The 23,637-nt window shown below is 43.4% G+C and overlaps 1 protein-coding gene across 1 annotated transcript; it reads right to left on the bottom strand.

Moving 5' to 3' along the window:
- Positions 1-19,331: 19,331 nt before the first annotated feature.
- Positions 19,332-21,849, bottom strand: tor2a (torsin family 2, member A). The gene is made up of 5 exons (XM_076078908.1): positions 21,666-21,849; positions 20,603-20,868; positions 20,303-20,478; positions 19,936-20,063; positions 19,332-19,625 (listed from the first exon to the last, which is right to left on the bottom strand). Exons 1-5 carry the CDS (start codon positions 21,784-21,786, stop codon positions 19,381-19,383), a joined length of 936 nt encoding a protein of 311 aa, XP_075935023.1. The 5' UTR covers positions 21,787-21,849; the 3' UTR covers positions 19,332-19,380.
- Between the last annotated feature and the right edge of the window lie 1,788 nt (positions 21,850-23,637).

Here is a 23,637-nt window from a genome sequence, read left to right on the forward strand (position 1 = left end):
TTTCCATGTATTTTTTATGGAACCGTTACGTGTCGTATGATGTCTTACAGAGAAGTTACTCCTCGTTTTTCGTGAGTTTTCTGATGAAAGTCCAGCAACACGAGTCAGTTTCAGCTCGTTACATGAATACAGTCTTTTCAAAATAAACTTCCGTCTTCACAGGAAACTACTTACGTTTAAAAGAAGGTGGAAGTGCGAGCGTACGATTGGTTCCTGTGTTCTTCACTCTGTGGCCGACATATGCTCTGATACTGATCTGTGATCAGCTGCTTTCAGAGGATTCATCAGCAGCAAACTACAGTCGCAGTGATCTGTATCAGCACACGCACAACTCTTTACTGCCAGAGACCAGACATCCGTTGGCCTGATTCTCTACTCGAGGAAACGCGTCTAACAGCAGCTCTCATGATCGTGGCATCGAGCATTTTAAAATCATTTGAGTGCGTCGTATGAGGCGTGAAACAACAGAGAGTGGAGGAACTTTGAGTGAACAGACTCAAGTGAAGCAGCTCGAGAGTCAAACAGGAAGGAAAACAACAAAACGCTCTTTTCTTGAAGCTCAATTTCTCCTCTTTTGTACCGAGAAGTGGCGGCGAGCACACGGCCCCCTCACATCCTGCTCTCTTCCATCTTGTGAGTCTTTTGGCTAAAAAGAAAAACCAACCATATTGATTCCCCCCCCCCCCCCCCGCCTCCTTTTCCCGATTGTCACACTAATTACACTCTTCATCAATTAGGCGACTTTAATGAGTTGCATCCAGTCAAGAGGCGCAATGCGTTCTCTCACACAGCAGAGAATGCCGGAGGAGGTGTGTGTGTGTGTGTGTGTGTGTGTGTGTGTGTGGGGGGGGGGGGGGGGGGGGGGGGAGAAAAGAGCATATAAAACAGCGGAGAAGAGGCCGCTGAATGAGGGGGATCAATACAAAGGGGGCCGGTAGATTGCGATGGAGGGCTGAGGAAGAAAGGCAGGCGAGAAACAAAAGAGGCCAAACATTGTTGAGACCCGGTTTGTTTGAGGCCTTCTGTCCCGCTGCAGCTCAGAGTCACAATGGCTGCAGGGACACACTTGTGGACATGAGGAGGAGGGGGCACACACACACACACACACACACACACACCCCGTTGAGACTCCATCGGGCCACTTTCCCAGCCCTCCTCCTCGCTGGTCAGCAAGCTTCACCGACGGCTTTCAATAACTTTTCTTCTGCAGGAGGTCAGAGGTCAGCAGTGGGGCTGGACACCTGGACCCTAAAATTTATTCAGGAATGGGACCCCCCCCACCGCCCACCGCCATGCACTATGGCCGGGCGTAGCTGGGCCAACAGTGGCCTGGTGGGGGGTCTTCCCACAGTGGAGCTAACTCTGCAGAAACACAAAACAAGCCCACTGATGACTGAGGAGGATGATGAAGAAGAGCTAATGGCACACATTCTCACTCTTACAGCTCTAATCGGTATTTTTGAGCCATGATGGCGGCGCTGCTCCAGTGATCTCGATGTCGTGATCTTGGTCAGTTCACCACTTTGGTCTCTGACTGAAATATCTCAACATCTAAGAAACAAAATGTGGTTCAGACATTCATGGTCCCCACTGACAACATACTACTGGCTTCTGCTCCAATTAAACCTGCATTCTCTCTAGTGTCCACCAGGGGGCGACTCCTCTGGTTGTATAGAAGTCTATGAGAAAATGACTCTACTTCTCTCTTGATTTATTACCTCAGTAAACATTGTAAACATGAGTTTATGGTCTCAATCTCTAGTTTCAAGTCTTCTTCAATACAGCATGATGTTCATTTAGTACATTATGGTCCATTTAGAGTCAAACAGACCATAAAGCAGGGGATGCTTTAGGGCGGGGCTACACGGTGATTGACAGGTCTCTATGAGCATCTCTACGTCACTCCTCCACATTCCAGATATGGTAACTTCTGTTCATTGGTTGCAACAAAAACAACATGGCGACGGCAAAATCGCTGAACTGTAGGTTTCATAACATCCGTCCACAAACCAACGGGTGACGTCACGATGAGTACGTCCACTTCTTATACACAGTCTATGATTTAGACACTGGGGGCGTGACGAATAAACAAACACGAAAATACAAAATACTTGACTTTGAATATTATGTGTCTCTGGCTTTCATTGCGAAAAGGTAAGAATGGAAGGAGTCCTGGAGGCGGACCTTCAGGCGGCACGAACCCCAGAACCCCAGCACCTGGTCTCTGATCAGCAAACCTTCTGTTGCTGCCATTCAACAGGCTGGTTCTGTCACTTTGGGTTTGAACCAATAAAACGCACCTTTAGCTTGAGTGACGAGCCATCGCAGCAGCTCTACTTCTTCGTCCTCTCAGAGGAGACATAACGTCTACGCGGTAACCTTCATTCTTTTAACGTTTTACACTAAAATTCTGGCCAGAGCTTAAACATTTAAACACCATCACAAAAACACACATCACATGATGTCGATATATATATATATATATATATATATATCATGTATATATATCATATATATATATATGATATATATATCATATATATATATATGATATATATATATATGATATATATATCATATATATATATATCATGTATATATATGATATATATATACATGATATATATATCATATATATATATATCATATATATATATGATATATATATATATGATATATATATCATATATATATATATCATATATATATATGATATATATATCATATATGATATATATATATATGATATATATATCATATATATATATATGATATATATATATATGATATATATATCATATATATATATATGATATATATATATGATATATATATATATAAAAATGAGTCAGGATCTCTCAGCTTTCTCTGCTTTGATTTTTTTTTGTTATTCTCTCCCACAGAGTCCCTCAACTTTATGGAAGTGCAACACTACAAAGTGTCCCTATATATATTAATAATAGTGGTTTTAATAGCATATTGTGATCTCATAGTGTATTTGTGTTGTTTTTACAGCATATTGTGCTTTCAGTCCCTTTTAAATGATTTATATCGTCCTCTGATTGTAATCTCTTGCAGGTGGAAATAAGGTAATATGTAAATGCATGCATGTATATAATATTCCTCACATTGACTCATGTGTCTCTACGGCCCAGAACAGTGACCTGAGCGTGCTTCATGTTATTTTGATCCCCGTTAGTCTTCAGATAAACGCTCATGATGTCCCTTTAATATTCCTGCAAGGACTGAACAGCCCTTTGCAGTGACCTTAATGTCTTTGATCTCCTGCTGTATTACTGTAATGTCCCCGTAGGGACCTGTAGTGTCCTTCAGTATCACCACACTGTCCTCTTTATGTTTTTCTGGAGCCGTCATGGTTTCCCACTGCAGAGCTGGTGTGTTTCAGTGAATCCAGGATCCTTCTTCTCATGCGTCTCTTCCCGATGAGCAAGCATTAATAACGCGTCCCTTCTCCCCTTTCACAGCCATAAGCTCAGTGATCTCGGGCCTCCTGCACTAAATTATTCTTACAGGGCCGTGAAAAGGCAGCAGCGGGGCCCTTTAAGAGGCAAATGAGCATCCAAACGTGCAACGTGTTCCCAGCAACGGAAACGTTAGCTCACCGAGCACACAGCCGAGCAGGGCAGAGGGAAGGGTCCGCCATCGCCCTGAAGGCAAAGCCTGCTGGGTAATTTATCCTTTAACCCTTGTCTAACTGTTTACACTCGACTCTAAGCTGATGGTTCTGTACAGCAAAAAGATTCCCATGCTGGGTTATCACCGTGTGATGTCAGTTTGAGAAGCCAACACAGACACATTCTAATCATTGTTTCATTGTTTCATACCCAAAATCACAAGTGTTTATTTAAGCTTTTAACGTAGCTCAGCATCTCCACGCCTCACGTTTTCCATCCATCTCCGATGCAGGAAGTAGTTAGCCCTTTATGTAGGATAACATACGATATGTATGATATCTTTACTAGTTACTCATCATTTTTTGTGCGTTTTTTTCTACGCAAATCCAGCAACACGTGTCAAGTTCCGCTCGTTATGTGAATACAGTCTTTTCAAAATAAACTTCCGTCTTCACAGGAAACTACTTAGTTAGGTTTAGGAAAAGATCAACGCTTGGGTTAAAATAACTACTGAAGTGGTGTTACTGAAGAACGCAAGTTATGTTCCAAACAAATCAACGTTGAGTTTTCGTTTTACACGGGGAACAAACAGCGGTGTCCTGGATATAATATCATATTTGCAGTCTTAATACTTCCTTGTTCATGATTAAGTGGTTGGTATTAGCCTGTGTTACAGTAGTTTCCTTTCCTAAACCTAACTAAGTAGTTGTGTTGTCTAAGCCTAACTGAGCCCGTTCTGAGGGCCACATGACACGAAAAGTCAAAATGTATTCGTGCGAGACGTGATAAATTATATAAATTGGGAAAACAGCACTTTGAGAAAGTCTCTCGTCAAAGACTTTCATGTTGTTTTGTTCAAACGAAAAGTGACGGAAGTATTTTAGTAGTTTGACAAACAAATTAAACCTACTTTCACACCGAGATGGGCTCTTGTGATCTTTGGTCCTCATGAGTACCCTTACTCTTATTATCGCCGCTTAATGCTGTTCTCATTATCCAATTTAATCTGCTGGCAGATTTCCTATTTTGAGTTGCTTCTATTGTAGCACAAGCAATGTTATATTCGTGCACAATTGACCTTTCAGTCCCGCCCCTCGGAAATATTAGATATTTTTTAGGAAGTGCATTTAGTGACAGTGTGGGCTCCGTGGTAATGTAGCGCGGACAGCTTGACAGAGTTCATAACTTAGTTGACAACTCAGCTGTCACAAACAGCTTTCTGTCTCATCTGCATCTATCAGTATTGATTAATAATCAATAAAGGATAATCGCTTTGATGATGTTTTGTCTTCACCAGGTTTGTGTTTCATTGATAGATCAGGCCGGTGGATTTGTGATCATCTAATTAACCAATAAAAAGCATTTTTTGATTGTCTTTTATAGTTAACATCCAGTTAACATTATAGTTAACATCGTGATTAGCCTAGCTTAGCACAAACCCTGGAAGCAGGGGGGAACTGTTAGCCTAGCTTCATTAAAAGAGAAACAAATGCACATTTCAACAACCTTTAACTGTTTGATTTGCACCTTTTATTGTGTTATTTTTCCTGCTCTGAACTGATTTTAGATTTTTTATTTTGGAGCAACATTGTGTTATTTTTATAACTTTCAAAATAGGATCTAGTGAGTAAAGTCCTGCAGAAGCTGATGTCCTCACTTTATCTACAGAAATAATGTACATTTGATTACATATGGCTGATTGATTGATCTCGATTGGTGCTGTGGGTCACTTCACTTTAGGTTTAATGATTATGTCATTTATTGTAAAACATGTCATAAGGAAATAAGGTCTTTGATCGTATACACATTTTAATTAAAATGTAAATTTAGTTGATTTAACTTGATACATGCTCAATAAATAAATATCTTCTTTTAATTTAGTTAGAAACAGTCTCACTTCGAGGTCCAGCTGTTCTGGAGCTTTATCATATCTTCAAAAAAATTGTATTTTAATTTCTGAAAAGTCGAGTAACGAATTATATTGTCCACTAAATAATTAAAATCTAAACTTAAAATATATATAAATATTTTGTATTTGAGTCCTACCTTTCTTTATAAAACGAAGTTCAGTCTTTCAAGATTGAAATAACTTAAAGAACAATACAATAAGCATAATAAAGCATAAAGAACTTTTGTTTTCCTCTAAATAAGACTCATGTCTGCTGCTCGTGACGCGCACACTTCTGCTCGTTTGTCTGACTTTAAATGGACTTAATGTTCCTTTTGTTTGTTCACCGTCACATCATCAGTGAGGGAAGCCTCCAACTGTCCTACAGCAGCAGAAAGGACACGTCATCTGTACCACTCAATGTGTGTGTGTGTGTGTGTGTGTGTGTGTGTGTGTGTGTGTGTGTGTGTGTGTGTGTGTGTGTGTGTGTGTGTGTGTGTTAGAATACAGCGTTTATAGGAGGGTTAACAGTGTTTTCATTGTAATTAGAAATTAAGAAAAAAAATTAAAAAAATAAGAGAGAGAGAGAAGGAAAAAGAAGACCGTTGTGTCTTTAAGAGGTTTGCTGGTCCTCCACTCGCAGCTGCTCTCTCTCTCTGTCTCTCTCTCTCTCTGTCTCTCTCTCTCTCTCTCTCTCTCTCTCTCAGTGCAGATTCATTACTTCTTCTCCTCCTCCTCCCGGGCACAATGGGCATTTATCATCAACCCCCGCGGTGTGTGTGTGTGTGTGTGTGTGTGTGTGTGTGTGTGTGTGTGTTTATTCAAATCTCAGTACCAAGAGCGGACCGGCTCCACTCGCGAGCTCTCTCTCTCTCTCTGTCGGTGACACGGACGCACCGGGGCTTATTGTTGGAGGAGCCCCAGAAAAAGCCCCCCAAAATCGGCCAGTAAGGGAGGAAGGGAGGAAGAGGAGGAGGAGGAGGAGGAGACCAGGAGCCACAGAAGGACACCGGCGGCGGCGGTTGGTGGTTGGTTGTGCCGGCGGCTCGCAGTCCGCTCGCACCCCGTCCTCCCCTGCGACCATCCCGGATCAAGGAGGAGGAGAAGCAGCCTCCAGCCTCCCTGCCCGCTTCCCCTTCCTCCTCCGTCGTCATCCTCTTTTTTCCTCCCGCTGGAGGAGCAGACACTGCTCCTGGAACTACACGCGGAGGAGCAGGTGCATCATCACGCAACCTGCAACACAATTTCCCGACATATTCTTCTTCTTTCCTGCAGGTTTGTGCTTAGAACGAGCTGCTAGATGGTAGTTGCTTCTTTTTCTTTTTTTTGGAGGTTTTTTTAGGGGGGGGGGGGGGGACTACAAGGGGAAGGAAGGATGGAGGAGAGAGATGCGTCTTAACAGGTGCAGATATGGCGGAGAGGAGTTTTTGGGACAAAAACAAAAAGCCGCTTTGATTCCCGGTATTCCTCATGTCTCTTCTTCTTCTTCTTCTTCTTCTTCTTCTTCTTCTTCTTCTTCTTCTTCTTCTTCTTCTTCTTCTTCTCCACAAAGTTATTTTCTGTGTTGTTGCTTTTTTTCTCGGCTGCTGTTTTTTTCCTAATAATTAGGAGAGCTCTGATGAGCTGTGATTGGATAATATGGCCTCTGCTGGTGTAGCTGTTTGAGTGGGAACTGTGACTTCAGCCACGGAGGAGATCCACTTGTTACCACACACCGTGTTATATATATATATATATATATATATATATATATCTTAATCTTAAAGTCATGTCTTGTCATGTCTGCTGTACAGACGCGGTGTGTCTCTGAGCTCTAGCTGCTGATTGTCCAAACGCAATTCTTGTGAAATTTCAAATCCAAACCCGAGAATTGTGCCTGGGCATCTGTTGCTGGACGCTCGTCTGCTTCTGCTCCTCTCACCGGAGACAACATGCTGCCTTCATTCTCTGCACGTCGCTCATTCGATTCATTATTCGTTTCTTTAAAGCACATAATCATCTTATTTCTCTCATATATGTTGCAGGCTTCCTTCTTGTTACATGAACTTTAATTATAACATTGGGTTATTTGTGCTCCTTTAACTGATGAACTGAAGCAGAGTTCATCGCATTTCGTTGCAGGCCAAAAATAACACAAATAAATAAAGAGTGATAATTAAGTATTTTACAAGCCGGGACGTTTTTCCCGAGTTGTTGGAGTGAAACTAATATCGCTCAGCTCCGCAGCTTCTCTCTTTATTCGCACTTCTTCCTGCAGTAGAAGGTTTATTGTCGCTCCACTGGTGAGCTTTTGTTGGCGCCTTTTGTTGGCGTTTTGGGGGATTATAATTAGCATAATTCTCCAGGAATGTATCATTTTAATTTTGTTTAACAAACCGTGACCTTTCTTTCTCTCCGAGCCTTTTATCCCTTTGATGGAGAGAAAGATGCCGTTACAAGCCAATAAAGAGGAGTTCGTTTGTCCTGATTCTGCTGTTGGTGAATAATAAAGAATTAATGATCATCGGAGGCATCACATCTTATTTTTGTTCCTTGTGTTTTTTTAAGTTCATCTTTCCTGATTCATTTGATCTCACGTGCATGCAGATGTCTTGAAAGGTTTATTGTTTTTATTTAAATCTTATTTAATAGTGAAGAAGATTAAATGTTTGAAAATAACTAAATTATTGTGCATTTGTTTTTTATATAAGTGGTCTAACAGGATTTATGTTTAGTGTGTTTTGGAGTTTCAGTCACGTGACTTCTGACATTAAATCATCAGAAATCAAAAGATGCAGAAAACGTGAGATCTTTTTGGTTTTATTTCTTTTTAATTAACTGCTCCGTTTGTTTTAAGAACAAATTAATTTCAGTCTAGAAAATGAAAAAAACCTGATAATTACAATCTGATTAATATTTAAAAATGTCTTCAAAGAGTTTAAACATTTCAATAATGTCACATATTCAAATTCACTTCTTGGTGATTGTTTTCTTAGAATTAGATTTATTTATTTAAATTAGTCTCAGCTTTGAGGTAAACTATTAGCTGAAGATATGAAATGTATTGTATCTTAGTTTGAATGATGGCGACATGTGACGGCTGTCAGCAGCAGAGTGAACCGAACCCTCAGTTTGACTTTGGCCTCCTTGAGTTCTTCAGACAGGGGTCTGTTTGATTTTCACACCGCAGCATCACCTCGGCTCGGATGCGTCGGGGTCTCCTCCGGCTAATTTGCTGCTGTAATCCGTCCTCAGCGTGTAGCCCAGAGGAGCAGAGCAGCTCAGTGGATTAAAAACACTCCAAACACCACCACCCAAGATGGGGAGAGAGGAACACACACAGGTCGTCTGGTGACCGAGTGTCACTGAACGCCTCATCGTGACTGGGCCAGAGAGGAGACCATCAGATCACTTTGAGTTCACCAGGAGAGCTGGAAATGTAAAAATATGTTTTCATTTAACAAAAGAATCAATAATTCAAAAGAAGAAATTGTCCCAAAAAGAATACGGACAGAAGTCTGGTCCTTCACTCAGCTCTGTCTGAGTCCAGACATATGCAGAGAAGAAGAGTTTTCACACACAGTTTTCAAGTTAAGGAATTATGACCGAATATTAATGTGAATACGTGGCTGTAGCTTCATATCTCTTATTGGAGTGGTTGGTTTTTGGCTTCATTTTTTATTAATTGAACCTTTATTATATTGCAGCAAAAAAAGCACAAATATCAAATCAGCAAAAATTTTAAAGAAAAGACTTAAACAAAGTAATATATCTGCTCATCACTCGTTGTTCTTTCATTCATTTTATTTTTTAAGAGGCCTGAAAGTTGAAAATGATTCAGTAACTCACCAGAGGAATGTCCTGAAAGTCTGAAAAAACACAGAATTTAGTGAAGAAACAGTTTTTCTGTTCTGCGTCTTGCGACCCCTCAGATGTATCCTGTGTCTCCTTCTGAGGGTCCTGACCCAGAGGTTGGGAACCACTGTCTTATTGCATAACAATCTTTATTAATGAAAGTTTTTCATTCACTCAAACCTTTATTTCAGCCTCATAAACATTGAGGTCTTCATCATTTGCTGTGATGAAGAGAAATACAAAAAAAAAAAACAATTGCACACTTTTTTATTTTGAAGATTTGATATTTAAAGACTCAAAAATGTATATTTCAAAAGCAAAAAATATGATTTTATGTGAATGTTTCTGTCAAAAGAGAACCAATGATTTCATCAGCTCGTACCAGGGTTCACGTAGAACCTGTCCTGGTGTGTTACAAACAGAATGCTGAACCGGGGCCTCTTCTTCAGGTGCACCAGCAGCTGAGCGCCTCAGCGAGGAACCGATCGGTATCGGCAGCGATATTGATGACAAAGATATGTTGAGGAAACAATTAGCAGAGAGCGGTGTAATGATCACAGAGATCATTACGGCCGTTTAACCTCTGCTGGCGAGCTTCAGTTTTCTTGTACGTGTGGACATCATACTTCCTCTTCCTCTTCTTCTTCTTCTTCTTCTGTCGCTTTATTGTCTGCTTCTTTATGAATCTGACTTTTCTCATGAAATCACGAGACTATGAACGTTTCCGCAGCCTGGAATCGTCTCAAAAGAGAAGCTCTGATGTGTCTCTGTCTTCATCTGCATGTTTTTGTCAGAGGTTAATGTGTCTATTGAGGAGAGGGGGGGGGGGGGGGGGGGTGAGGATGGGTGGGGGGGTCAACACAGCGTTAAAATCGTTCAAAAACACGATTTCCTCTTCCTGTTTCGGCCTCCATGTTGGACGCCGTTCGAGCAGCTCTCGTCCTGCTGTGTTCTGCTCCGGGTCACTCACTTCCTCCTCCTCTTCCTCCTCCCACCCAACACCACCACCTCCACAGTCACGTGACACTGTGACACGCGCAGACACACACCGTCGCAGAACAAAAAAAGGGAGGATGGAGATGGACATGAAGGGAGGGGAACCGGATGTGGGCGGTGTGAGGAGGAGGGGGAGGAGGAGGAGGAGGAGAGGGGGGGGGGGGGTGGGAGCATCACAGGTGACGTCACATCACGACCTTCCCAGCATCTCTCCCTCCCTCCTTTACCATCACACACACACACACACACACACACACACACACACACACACACAGCAGCATCTCACAGGAAACGTGCACGAAGGTCTGTCGCTGGAAAATGACCTCCTGACTCCACGAAGCGGCGTCTCGATTAGTGACGAGCGAGGACGCCATTTGTGTGTGTGTGTGTGTGTGTGTGTGTGTGTGTGTGTGTGTTGACAGAACTCATGTGCATCCTCCACGATGTTGACATGAACCGTTGGAGGAGGCGACTCGCCATCGAGTGTGAGCTAGACTGAAATGGGTTTACTCCAACCTCCACACACACACACACACACACACACATGAACACACACACACACACACACACACATGAACACACACACACACACACACACACACATGAACACACACACACTCACACGAACACGGGTCCCCCAAATCACATCATCACCCTCTGACCCTTCACCTCCTGCAAAAGCCTTAAACATGGCCGACCGTTCCTGTCGTCTTCACCGCAGAGCAGACGAACACAGCGGCGAAGACGACGAGGACAGTCGGCCATGTTTAACTCTCAAAAAGTGACACATGAGTTCATGACGTGTGTGACACGCTTCTTTAGGACGTCACGACACAGACGCCCCTCCCCCCCATCACACACACACACACACACGCACTGCACCACTGTTCAGCACCAGCTTGCGGTCCAGCCGGGGCGCTCTGACATCACCGCCTCCTCCTCTTCCCCGCCGGCCAATCGTCTGCTTCTGCTTATTTCAGGCAGCACCGGGCCGCCCCGGTCAGAAGGAGGACATGTCGCTGGGTCGTCTCCGTCGTTCAGACACCAAATAAACATCAACATCAAGTTTGAGAGGAAAGACTGCATTGGCAGCATCATGTTTAGATCCCTTTCCTTCCACACAGACGGTGAGTTTGCAGTATTATGTTTCCTAAACTCATTAGCACAACAGCTAACACTGACCTGTGTGCAGCTAAACAGGTCAACCTGAGGTCAATAATAAAGTCTGGAGGTGGAGACGCATCAGATTCTCTTTATCTTCTACGGAGAGACACAGAGAGACGTCTCATGATGGATACGACAAGTCGACCCAACGATTCACCGCCTCTGAATTTGCAATAATCTCGACTCAAACTCAACTTTATGCAAATGAAGTCGGTCCGTTTGCAGCAGGCTCACGAAGCGCAGATCAAACAGTCACACAGGGAAGCTCAAATAATAGATTTAGAAACGTGTTGAGTGCAAATGGTCAGATGTCAAATGAGAAAAGTTTACATGATGGTGGTTTGACCACAACAGGCGAATCTTATTAGAGATGTGTTCCGGTCAACTTGTTCAGGCTGCTCTCATCCAGCATCTGTAGCGGAACCTACGAAAAATAACGCGCCGTAATTCGTGGATATCCTGAGAAATCATTCTGAATGTTATCAATATAATCATGAACCAGGAAGTACAAAGACAGCTGAGGTAGGCGGATCAAACCAAAACTGGTCTTCCAGCCGGCTGACCGATGTTCGTTCCCCGTGTGAAACCAAGAGTCAACGTTAGTTTATTTTGCCACGTAAAGTCTTTACTTCAGTATCTTTTCCTAAACCTGACTATGTCTGTTCCTGTGAAGACTGAGAAGTTTATTTTGAAAAGACTGAATACTTGTAACGCAAATTGACATTGCTGGACGCACAAAAAGTAGTAACTTTTCCGTTTGATATCAAACGTAACCGTTGTATGAGGGAGCGTTGACTTGTTTCAACACGTTTTTAGGCTCCAGAGTCACATTCCCTCCAACATGAAGTCAGCGTCATGATGTCGACCCTTAAAGGTGCTAAAGGGAGAAATCCAGAGCGCCTCCGTTTCCTCAACATGGCGATGGTTGAGCCCAGATGTCAAACTTTATTCCTATTTTCAACCTTGACAAAAGCAGCACAGACCAGATCCACTCCTTCTGCTCTCACCTTTCACAATAAAAGCCCTCGACATATGTACAGTGTTACCTGTTTACCAGAGGGAACGCTGAGCTGAACCACTAGAAGGAAACTCAATAGAATATCTTACAGTACTTTCAGTTATACAACAGTTTACCTCAGACAGACGCTGCTCTGGGTCAACAGGATGCTGGTAGTTGGTCCTCTGCCTGTGAAACTATTCAAAGCTTTGGAAAAGTACTGCAGATTCACATATACAAAGTTTTTGATGCACAATATTCCCAGCAGAGTATTTAGCATTTCCGTGTTGTTAATTAGTCGATGTGTAAAGGCCTGAAGACGTAATTCCTGCACGTAGAAACATGTTTATTTTATTTATTCATGTGTTCATTTGATAGAGACAGAGCAGGTGAATGAACCTCAGTATAAAATACAACGTGTAAACATGCCGGGGTTAGCAAGAATGCTAATTTAAGTCCATAGCACCCGAGGCAGGTGACAAAGACGACATGCAACATATGCACACAAGTCAAAGTAAGAGATCTATCTTTTTAAAGTGAACACTGAGGTTGTGATGGCGCTCAGACGTTCGGTGGGATCAGAGGCTGAGCAGCCGAGCAGCTGCAGAGTTGCAGCTCTTTCTCCTCTCTCAGCGTTATTACCATAATTTGTGGTGGGAAAGGAATCGCTCATCAATCAGAAGTGTTGTGAAAGTGACCACGACCAAAGACCCGGGGCCGCTTGTTTGAGCAGCGTTGCTCAGAGGGGTCAGTGTGTGTGTGTGTGTGTGTGTGTGTGTGTGTGTGTGTGTGTGTGTGTGTGTGTGTGTGTGTGTGTGTGTTTAGCCATTAATCAAATGGGTTTGAAGAGAGCGAGAGGCGTCACAGCCTTCATCCTCCCCTCGCTCCTCCTCCTCCTCCTTCACGGCCGGTGGCCTTCGCACCCCATCTGACCACGGCACCGAGGCCAAGGTCAGCCCCCCCCCCCCCCACACACACACACACATACACACACCATCTCCCATCAGCCCTCTCCAGGACCCCCCCCCCCTCACTCAACCTCCCTCTTTCTCGCCTCACATTCCCCCCGCCGCGTCCCCTTTGTCCACCTGTTGTCCTGGAGACTCGATTGCCACTGAGACCACCCCTCTGTGTGTGTGTGTGTGTGTGTGTGCGTGTGTGTGTGTGTGTGTGTGTGTGTGTGTGTTAGAGGTCAGAACAGGAGCTAAAATAACAGATAATCCCACAGAACATCGGTCAGGAGGCCACTCAGCGACAACACGAGCAACGAACGCAGGGCAATGAACGCAGGGCAACGAACGCAGGGCAACAAATGCAGGGCAACAAATGCAGGGCAACGAACGCAGGGCAACGAACGCAGGGCAACAAACGCAGGGCAATGAACGCAGGGCAACGTCACGGAAACGAACACGAGGGAATCTGAACTGACGACTTCAGTATTTCAAAGAATAAATAAACTGAGATATACTCTTCATTTTTGTTGTCGACCAGATGTCTGAATCCTACGTTTCCTTTTTCGGCACCATGTTCTTTTTTCACACAATTAATTTGCAAAATAATGTTTTGGGTTTTTTTTTTGTCATGAATACTTTCACAGAGAATGTGAATATAATTTGTAGAAAAAGCGACGGATGAAGGTTGATTTTTCTGAGCTTTGGCACCGTAAATAAAGACATCAACCGATCACGCTGTGTGGAACTGACACATTCAAAACTCTCACTATGATGTAACGCCGTCATAGTAAAGAACAGAGTCCGTGTTCTTTATCCAAACTTTATGGCAATCCATCCATTAGTTGATATTTCATATTTAGATATTTCAGTCTGGACCAAAGTGGTATAAATAAATCCAGAAACTGTCATAATTACATTTCTGTTTATTTATGGATTTAAAGAAACGAGGAGAACAACACGATAACCACGGAGCGTCTGAGCTGCTGGCTAATGTTTCCCTCTGATTCCCGTCTTTATGCTAAGCTAATCGTCTCGCAGCAGCAGCTTTGTACTTTAAGAGACGACAAACTATTTAAAAATCTAAAATGTAAGTTTATAAACTAACCAACTCATTTTGAAAGTGAAAATATGTTGGGTTTTTTGTAAGAAATAAATGTTTTTTGTCAACATTATAGATTATTTTATTGTAGCTGCAAGGATACAAAATGATCGACTTTTTCATTTTACTTTCTACAACCAGCTTCTATAAAACCGTCTGAATGATTCTCCTGCACACAGCTGACCAGAGCTCACCTGATTACCTGCCGACACACCTGACCCTCATTCAGCCAATCAGCTTCCTCAGTATAAGTAACCAGCACCAAGCCTGCTCCCTGTAACGGTGCCTGATGGGTGTGTGTTGTGTTTTCTGTCTCTTCAGACAGTCTGTTCTGTTGGTAAAAGCCCGTGTTGAGCTCCTGAAACAGTAGAAGTTGAGTCTGAACTGTTGAAACAATATTCACTCGTGGCAGCTAACGCATGATCGACACTTCTGAGACTGAAAACACTCAAAGGTTGAGAGAAAAGAAAGATTATTAGAACCACAGTCTTAGTTTGAACTGTTTCTGGAGCCTGAACCGAACCACACATGAGCATCACAAACCTGGATTAGTTTAAAAGGAACTACGTGTGCAGAGCTCCGGTCAGAAATGATTCAAGTTTATGAACCAATCAGGACCCTCAGATCTGACTTTAAACAGTGTCTTAATGTTTTATGCTGTGGATTAAATATTTATACATATTTTAATTTACTTGAATGTTGATCACTTTATCCAGTGTTGTATTTTTCTTAACTTAACTCGGCATTAGTCTCTTCATCTTTCATCTGGTCGATCATTTGTAAATCACGACCAGCAACATCTACACCAAATGAAAGTTTGGATTTAATTTAATACACAGTGCTTTATGTGCAGAAATGATCTGAATCCCATCATCTCATTGCCGGAGCACCTGTTGTACAACACTGTGCTCTGCTATGCTATGCTACGCTAAAGCTGTTGAGTTTTCACCCTGGTCATTCCTCCACCTCGGTCGTCCCGTTTCTCCCCCGTCCTGCCGGGGGGGGGGGGAGGGCCGGCTGCAGGAATGCGAGGCCGAGAGCTGGGCCCGTCCCAAACCGTCCCAAATGACTGCACACACAAAAAAGGATTTAACTCTTTGTCACAATTGTCCCCTCACACTCCGGCCTGCGAAAAGAAAAAAAAAACAACAGCACAAGACTCCCTAAACCAACCCCCTCTCCTCACCCCTCAACCCTGACCCACCCCCTCATTGTACCCCCCCCCCCCCCCCCCCCCCCCCCCCCCTCTTCCTCTCCTGACCCCGGCCGTGTGCATAAAAGACCCATCAGAAGTATCGCTGGCCACATTTACAAGTGAAAGAGGCCCAATAATGGAGCGGTTAGGGAGAAGAATGAGGAGACAGAGGGGCACTCACAGATGTGGAGGTGGGATGGGGAAGGAGGGGTGGAGCAGCGTCCCATTGTTGCCCCCCCGTTACCCCCCTGTTGGAGGGGAGGAAAGAAGCGAGGGCTGGAAGGGGGGGTGAGGAGGTATAGGAGGTGAAAGTGGCTTTTTACCCCCGATTTGGGATGAGGGAGCGGAGGGACGGAAAGAGAGGATGGGGGGTGGAAGTAAAGGGGGAGAAAAAGGAAGACGGAAGTGAAATAAGAGAAATAAAGTGTCTTCTTCTTCTGTCCTCCCTTTACCGTCCTCTCTTATTTCCGTCCAATAGCAGAGAAGAGAAGCTGCTACAGCTGTTCCGCTGCAGGGAGCGTGTGAAAACAAGCTCAGAGGTCATAAGAGGGGTGTGTGTGTGGTTGTCATCCTGGCATTATTATTATGTGTGTGTGTGTGTGTGTGTGTGTGTGTGTGTGTGTGTGTGTGTGTGTGTGGTGGTCATCCTGGCATTATTATTATGTGTGTGTGTGTGTCTCATTGTCCAGGAGGATGGAGACGGCGATACAAGCAGCTGGGGTGAAGAGGCCTCTAAGCTGACCTTCGAATCCCTCCTCTTCCTCACACCGCCTGTGTGGTGGGTGGGGGGGTTGGGGGGGGGGGGGGTAATGAAGTCATCACGGGGCAGGATCGTGGAGAGATGTGGCATATATTGGGGAGGAGACGGGATGCGGTCGGAGGACGTCACCTTCCAGCAGGTAGCGAGTCGACGAGTTCAGAGTCGAGCAGCTGCTGGTGAAGTTTTGGCCGTTTTTACTGTCGCGGATCAAACAGGTTTGATGTTGAGCAACACAACTTTTAACTTTAAAGTGTTTAGAAGAGGAGCAAAGAGGTGACGGAGCATGACGAGAGAGACAGAGGATGATGGGAAACAGACTGAAGCTGCTGTTATGTGATCAGCATTTTACAATCCAGTGAGATTGTACGTGAAGTTCTGTAAAGATATAATTTGAATCTTGCATGAAAAACATTTCACTGTGAGAATAACAGTCAAACCAAGACGTATATATATATTTTGGAGTCATCACCACCAGATGAACACCACTATGGAATAACGCTAAAATACTTTTTCTTCTGTGTAGTCCACCTGAAATGTCCTCACAAACCACAATGCCCCCACAAGCTCCGTGGACACACACGCGCACACACACACACACACACACACACACACACAGAATACTAAAGACCTCCGACACCTGTTCATTGATCAATTTCCTGCTGAAGGAGATAGTGAAGCTGTGTGTCTGTCACAGAGATCACATCTCCTCCTCTGCTTCCTGTTCAGAGCTGACAAACAGCAGCTCCACTCGTCCTCCATCAGTGACAGCTGGAGAGGAACAACAGGAGACGATACTACACCAGCTCTCAGGCATCAGTCGCTTTTAAGACCTGAAAACATACCAAACATCAGGTCGGTGATAAAGCTTTGAAATGATGGAAACTGATGACAAAGTGTGCTCAGATGTTCGACCTAAAATATGACTCATAGACTGAATATAAGAGGATGTAGTCACCGTGATGTCACCCATTGGTTTGTGGACTGAAGTTTTGAAACCTTGAGTTTGACATTTTGGTCATCGCCATCTTGTTTTTTTGGCCGTCGCCATCTTGGTTTTTGGACAGTCGCCATCTTGGTTTTTGGCCGTCGCCATCTTGGTTTTTGGACAGTCGCCATCTTGGTTTTTGGCCGTCGCCATCTTGGTTTTTGGACAGTCGCCATCTTGGTTTTCAAACAAAACTTTTTTTATATCTTTTTGTCGAAGCAACAAACTCAACTGCAACTACTGCTTAATTCGTTCATGATGCTAAATATGTCTGTTAGCTGTGTAAATATCTACTGTGAGCAGAAACAAACAATGATGAAAATCTATCAGACTACTTTAAAATGATCATTTCAATGAAGCGAAGTCAATCAATCACTGGAATCATGTTGTATTGTATTTAATGGACATTTTGTCTCAACAGAACAACAGTGTTGTTGAGCATTTACATTTTATTTTGTCATCACACTGTAGTAGCAGACATTCAGGCACTTCAGCGGCTGCAACCTGGAAACGTAGTGGTTCATATAACTACGGCAGAACAATTCTATAAATACTCCTGAGAGTGATACGCTCACTGCCAACAACCATATCAGCACGGAGTCTGGTGGGAGTTTACAGTCTTCTTTATGTACAACGTTTAAGTCTCTGATATATGATAAAAAATAAAACAAACAATAGAAAATATAACAACTGAAAACAATAGCTGGATGGAAAAAGGGAAAACAAATGCAATAGTTGATAAATCTTCTCTTTTGACGGCACTGACTGCACAGTGAAGCTACAGACTTCTTCTCTCGTACTGCACCTGTAAATTATATTAAGTTTGATTTTCATTGCATTTTAATTGTCTGACTTGCTGCTGCAGCTCTTCACGCACACATCACATCCTTATAATCATCAGTGAGTTGTAAACAATTCAAACTCGTGGCAATATTTCAGAATTAAAAGCGTTCATTTGGACTCAACACAACCTTAACAAAGGCAGAGTGAGACTCTAGTGCAGCAGGTCCGTTTATCCTCCACAGAAGGAGTAAAGTGCACTTTTCTCTGTGCCGACACACACAGGACTCATCTTTACAATACATTCTACATTAAAGACACTAAATACATTGTTTAACAGAGCTCGTCTGAATAGAAATGCACGGAGCTGCAGGTGAACTCTGCTTCACCTCGTCCTCTCATTGGCTAAAGGAAGTCGTCACTGCCCCCTGGTGGCACAGCGGGCGAAGTGCAGAGCAGCAGAAAAACTACTTTCAAGTCAAATCCAGAAGATAAATAGTTATGCACGTTGTACTTCTTTAAATACATGTAGTTTTAGTACAACACATGTTGTGCTGATACTTTAGAGGACGCTGAGTGAAGCTGATATTTTAATGATTGGGTTCGTATTTAAGGATATGTATGATTTCTCCCGTCACAAATGGAAACATTCAGACGTATTCAAAGTTTCAATCCCTTTTATAGTCAAACTCCCAAACTGAAATCTGCAGCTCCACCTGTGGGTGAACTGGGACCGGACCAGTGTGACGAGGTGTCGAGGGGCGAGATCAATAAATACTGAATAAATAAACTGATGGCAGCTGACATATGAAAGTACTAACTGTAGAGTTCATGGAGGAAAGGAGGAGTTGAGGTAGAGCGTCACATGACTCCTGCTTCAGACTCGGTACCGGCGATGCCTTCAGGGACCCTCTGCATTGACGGCACAAAAGCTGCGAGTTCAATTCCCCCTGAGTGAAGTTGGCTGCTGCTCTGAAACTGATTTTAGATCCGTTTCCTCCTCACTGACTTACCTCCAGAGGGAGTCCCCCCCCCCCTACCCTCCCTCCCCCCTCTCTCTTTCAGTCTTTTAAAAACAAGTTCTCCTCCTCGGCTCACAGGAAGAGATTTATTTTGGCGGGGACGGCCTTGCAGCCGGTGGTGGAGAAGTAGTGTCCCTGCACGGGGGCGTAGGTCATGTCTCCGGCCACCGCCTCCACCACGTCGCCACGGCCGCAGCTGCCCCGCTGGCAGAGCTGCGAGCGGACGCAGCGCTCCACGTGACGCCGGCTCAGCGGCAGGAAGGGAACAAAGCGCGTGATGAGCTTCTGACGGAGGATGGAGGACTGGAAGAAACCGCCTGGAGAGAGAGAAACTACCTTCAGTCTCCTTCATCCCACAGTGATGCAACTAAGAGGCCGTTTGTTTGTTATCCTGCACCGCTGCATCTCCAAAATATGAAATATTATATCATCCTGAGACTCAATCCTCAGTCCAGAAACACAAAACTGTGAATATTACACCAAAAGTCCAAAAGATACTATTTGTTTTATATTTAGTTATAGTTTTTACCACTGTCAACTGGTACTATCCCATTTTGTATCTATTTCATTAATTTAAAACTAGAAAGCATAAAGTGTGGAGACCAACGTGTACCGTTGAACACTCACTCGCTGTGCTGTTGTAAACCGTCCGTGCGATGGCTTCCTGGAAGTCCTCCGCTGTGATCTCCTCTCGATCCCGTCCGGCCTGCCGGCTCTCCAGAGCCTTTCTGTGGATCACCTCCTCTCCTGAGGTGCTGCACCAACACACACACACACACACACACACACACGCACACGCACACACACACCAACATGACCCACTAAACTCTTCTTCATTTCTGTCGTCTATCGACCAGAAATCATGAATATTAGATTTACTTATTTGTGTTTTCATTCAACACGTTGTTCATGTGCTTTGTAGTATCGTTAGGATGTTATCGATACTAGTACTCTTATCGATACTAGTACTCTTATCGATAGTGTGTGTGTGTACCTGATGAAGACGTAGATGGCTTTGCGGTAGTTGGTGCGAAACACGACGTGGGAGGGACCCAGGAAGGGCTCCAGGACGTCGATGAGACCCGGAGGCATCTTCTCCATCTCGTCAAACAGGAAGACGGAGCGAGCGCACTCCGTCAGGTTCCCCTGCACCCAACTCTTCAACTCCTCCTGGAAGAAAACAAAGGAGGGAAAACTCAGAGGGCTGCAAACAATAAGCACGTTTCTATTCCACCCACCAAATCCTGCGTCTCACGTTTAATCTTTAAAACTGGATTATTGGCCCCTGACTCACCCTGTACTCCTGGACCCGGTCCGGTAAGGGGAAATGCAGCGTGGGAACAAACTGGTGGACGTACGGGCTGCTCATCGCCGAGCCGTACAGGTGGTTCCCCAGCATGGAGCTGACCAGCGTCTTCCCCGTCCCAGAGGAGCCGTGGAAGGACAGCACCAGGGGCCGCTCGGGGCTTTTATTCTGAAGGAACCTCGCCACCTCCTCTGACACAATGTCCTGGGCCAGATGTTGGCCGTACACATTCTTGTAGAGGTCCCACTCCAGGTCTGGTTGTCAAGATATAAGGACAGCGGAGAAGTTGACGTTACCAGCCATCCTCAACAGCTACATGGCTGACTGCTTAAAACGGTTTACACCAAAATAGTCCAGGAAGTGGAACTTATTAAAGTCCCCTTTGCACAGGAAACCAACAATACTATCCCAGCATGTAGACGTTGTTTGGCTGAGGAACTTGCTTTTAGGTCCAAATTAAGTGGTAGTGGAGTAAAAACTACAATATGTACCTCTGAGATATAGTACAGTAAAGAGTACAATATGTACCTGAGATGTAGTACAGTAAAGAGTACAATATGTACCTCTGAGATGTAGTACAGTAAAGAGTACAATATGTACCTCTGAGATGTAGTACAGTAAAAAGTAGAATAGTTACTTCTGAGATGTAGTTGAGTACAAGTAAAAAGTAGCAGAAAATAGAAACAATCAAGTAAAGTACCTCACATTTGTAGTTAGTTGTCTCCATCGTTTAGAGCTTGTAACTTGTTAAATGAAGACTTGTCCCAAGCTTCTATCTTCAGTGTTTAGCTAACAGCACAGAAGACTCTGTGTTTTGCTAGCTAGCATAACAGCTAACTAGCAAAGCAGTGATTACAATAACAGCATTAACTAACTCTCCGTGAACGCTGTGCACTAACACGTCAGTCAGCTTTATTCAGTGAAACAAAACAACATCACACATGTTGAAGTCACTGAACAAACACATTGCGATACCTTGGCTGTTGTTTTAACCTAGCTAGCTGGCTAGCTAGAAGCAGCAAACTGACGTTAGCTACACATCTCGTCTTACCTTTGATATTCGGCTTAAAGTCGCAGTCGCAGCTGTCTGATATGGTGCAGTAAAGTTTCTGAAAAACGCCACAGACCGGACTACAAAGGTATAAAAACAGCACAGACAGGATGGCCAACATTTTGGCTGTCCGCTGGCAGAGAGAAAACCCGGAGGAACCTTCTCCGCAACGGCGACCGGTCAGTTTGTAGTTTCTCTCCTTCGCGGAAGTCCGTCCACAAACACGTAACGAAGTGACAGAGATCACTACATTTCCCAGAAAGCATCTGGCATGGGGGCGTTATTTCGTAGGGACACGTTGGAAGATCACAGTCCAGAAAGCAAAGCGGTAAACATCTGGAAAATAAAAGTCACATTTATACACTGGAGCAGGTGGAACATGTTCTAGGTAGAGCTGTGCCTCATCCAATCAATGTCAGCAAACATCCCAGATGTAATGCAAAAACATTACGGTATCAAACACACATTACTACTTTGCAGTTAAATATTTAACATTTATTCCAACATGAAAAAAGCAGAAAATAACACTTTGACAAACACGTCAGGACATCTTATTTTAGTCTCAGTGTAATATAATAATATATATATCATATAATAATATTCAGTATAATATAATAATATATATCATATAATAATATTCAGTATAATATAATAATATATATCATATAATAATATTCAGTATAATATAATAATATATATATCATATAATAATATTCAGTATAATATAATAATATATATATCATATAATAATATTCAGTATAATATAATAATATATATATCATATAATAATATTCAGTATAATATAATAATATATATATCATATAATAATATTCAGTATAATATAATAATATATATATCATATAATAATATTCAGTATAATATAATAATATATATCATATAATAATAATCTCAGCAGGTGCTTCATGTCCCTCACTCCCTAACTGTCCGTGCTGGATCTGTCCCCGTTGTTTTAAAAAGCGAAATAAGTTATTAGCATGACGTCATCCAGCTAACCAAACCTGTCTGGTGTTCAGCTAGTGGAGAAGCTTCATGTGCTGCTTCCCTTTGCTGCTAGTCTGCTGTCTGACTGTGAGGTCAGGCTGATCTGATATCAGCTCTTTGGCCTGAAGTTTCTCCTCAAAGTTCTCCTCTCAAACGGGTCTTGGGGTACATCCCAAGTTTCTTATTTGTCATTTCCAACTTCTGGTTCCGGAAGTTGAAACCGGTTCAACCGGAAATCGAGGAAATGACAAATAGGCCCAATCACAAGCTGTGTCTCAATTCAGGGTCTCCATCCTTCGGAGGCTGCATTCGTAGACCGGTTGCGTCACAGCGCTGCGACGAGGCTGTCCCATTTCGCATTTTTGTTGAAGACTCCTTCGAATGCAGCCTTCTGCCCCCAGATTCGGAGGACACATCTGATGGATCCTTCGCGGCCCACCATATCCCAAGATGCATTGAATGCCGCGGACTCACGGACTTTGAGGCGCGCTCCCGCGAAGTCCGTGAGGGTTTAGGGATGTCCCACTGTCAAATCATCAAGTGTTTGAGGCTCTCTGGCAGACATTTTGAGCCCTTTATGAACCCTTTCCGTAAGTCAGCATGGTATGCTGACTTGGCCTAAGGGAATTACCCACAAATCATTGCAATGTGACGTTAAACACGGGGTAACCAGTGGACGCATGGAGACGTAAAAAAAAAAGTAAACAAAGAGGACGGCTGTGTGTTCAGAGTCATAATACATTTACTCAGAAACATTAAGGGTTAAAAATGGAACAGAAAATAAACATGAAATCAGAAGATATTTATTTATTTATTCATCAAATATTTGATTTTGTCATTGAAGCAGTTTTGACAAAACGAGTAAATAGATGATATGAAGTTACCTCTCATCTAGTGAGGAAAGAGCCTGAAGACTTTAATATCAGGGAGTACAAAGTATAAAATAAATACACACAATTATACATCATAT

This window comes from Anarhichas minor, unplaced genomic scaffold, assembly GCF_050575085.1.
Source record: "Anarhichas minor isolate MPS153535 unplaced genomic scaffold, ASM5057508v1 ptg000068l, whole genome shotgun sequence".
NCBI classification, from domain to species: Eukaryota; Metazoa; Chordata; class Actinopteri; order Perciformes; family Anarhichadidae; genus Anarhichas; species Anarhichas minor.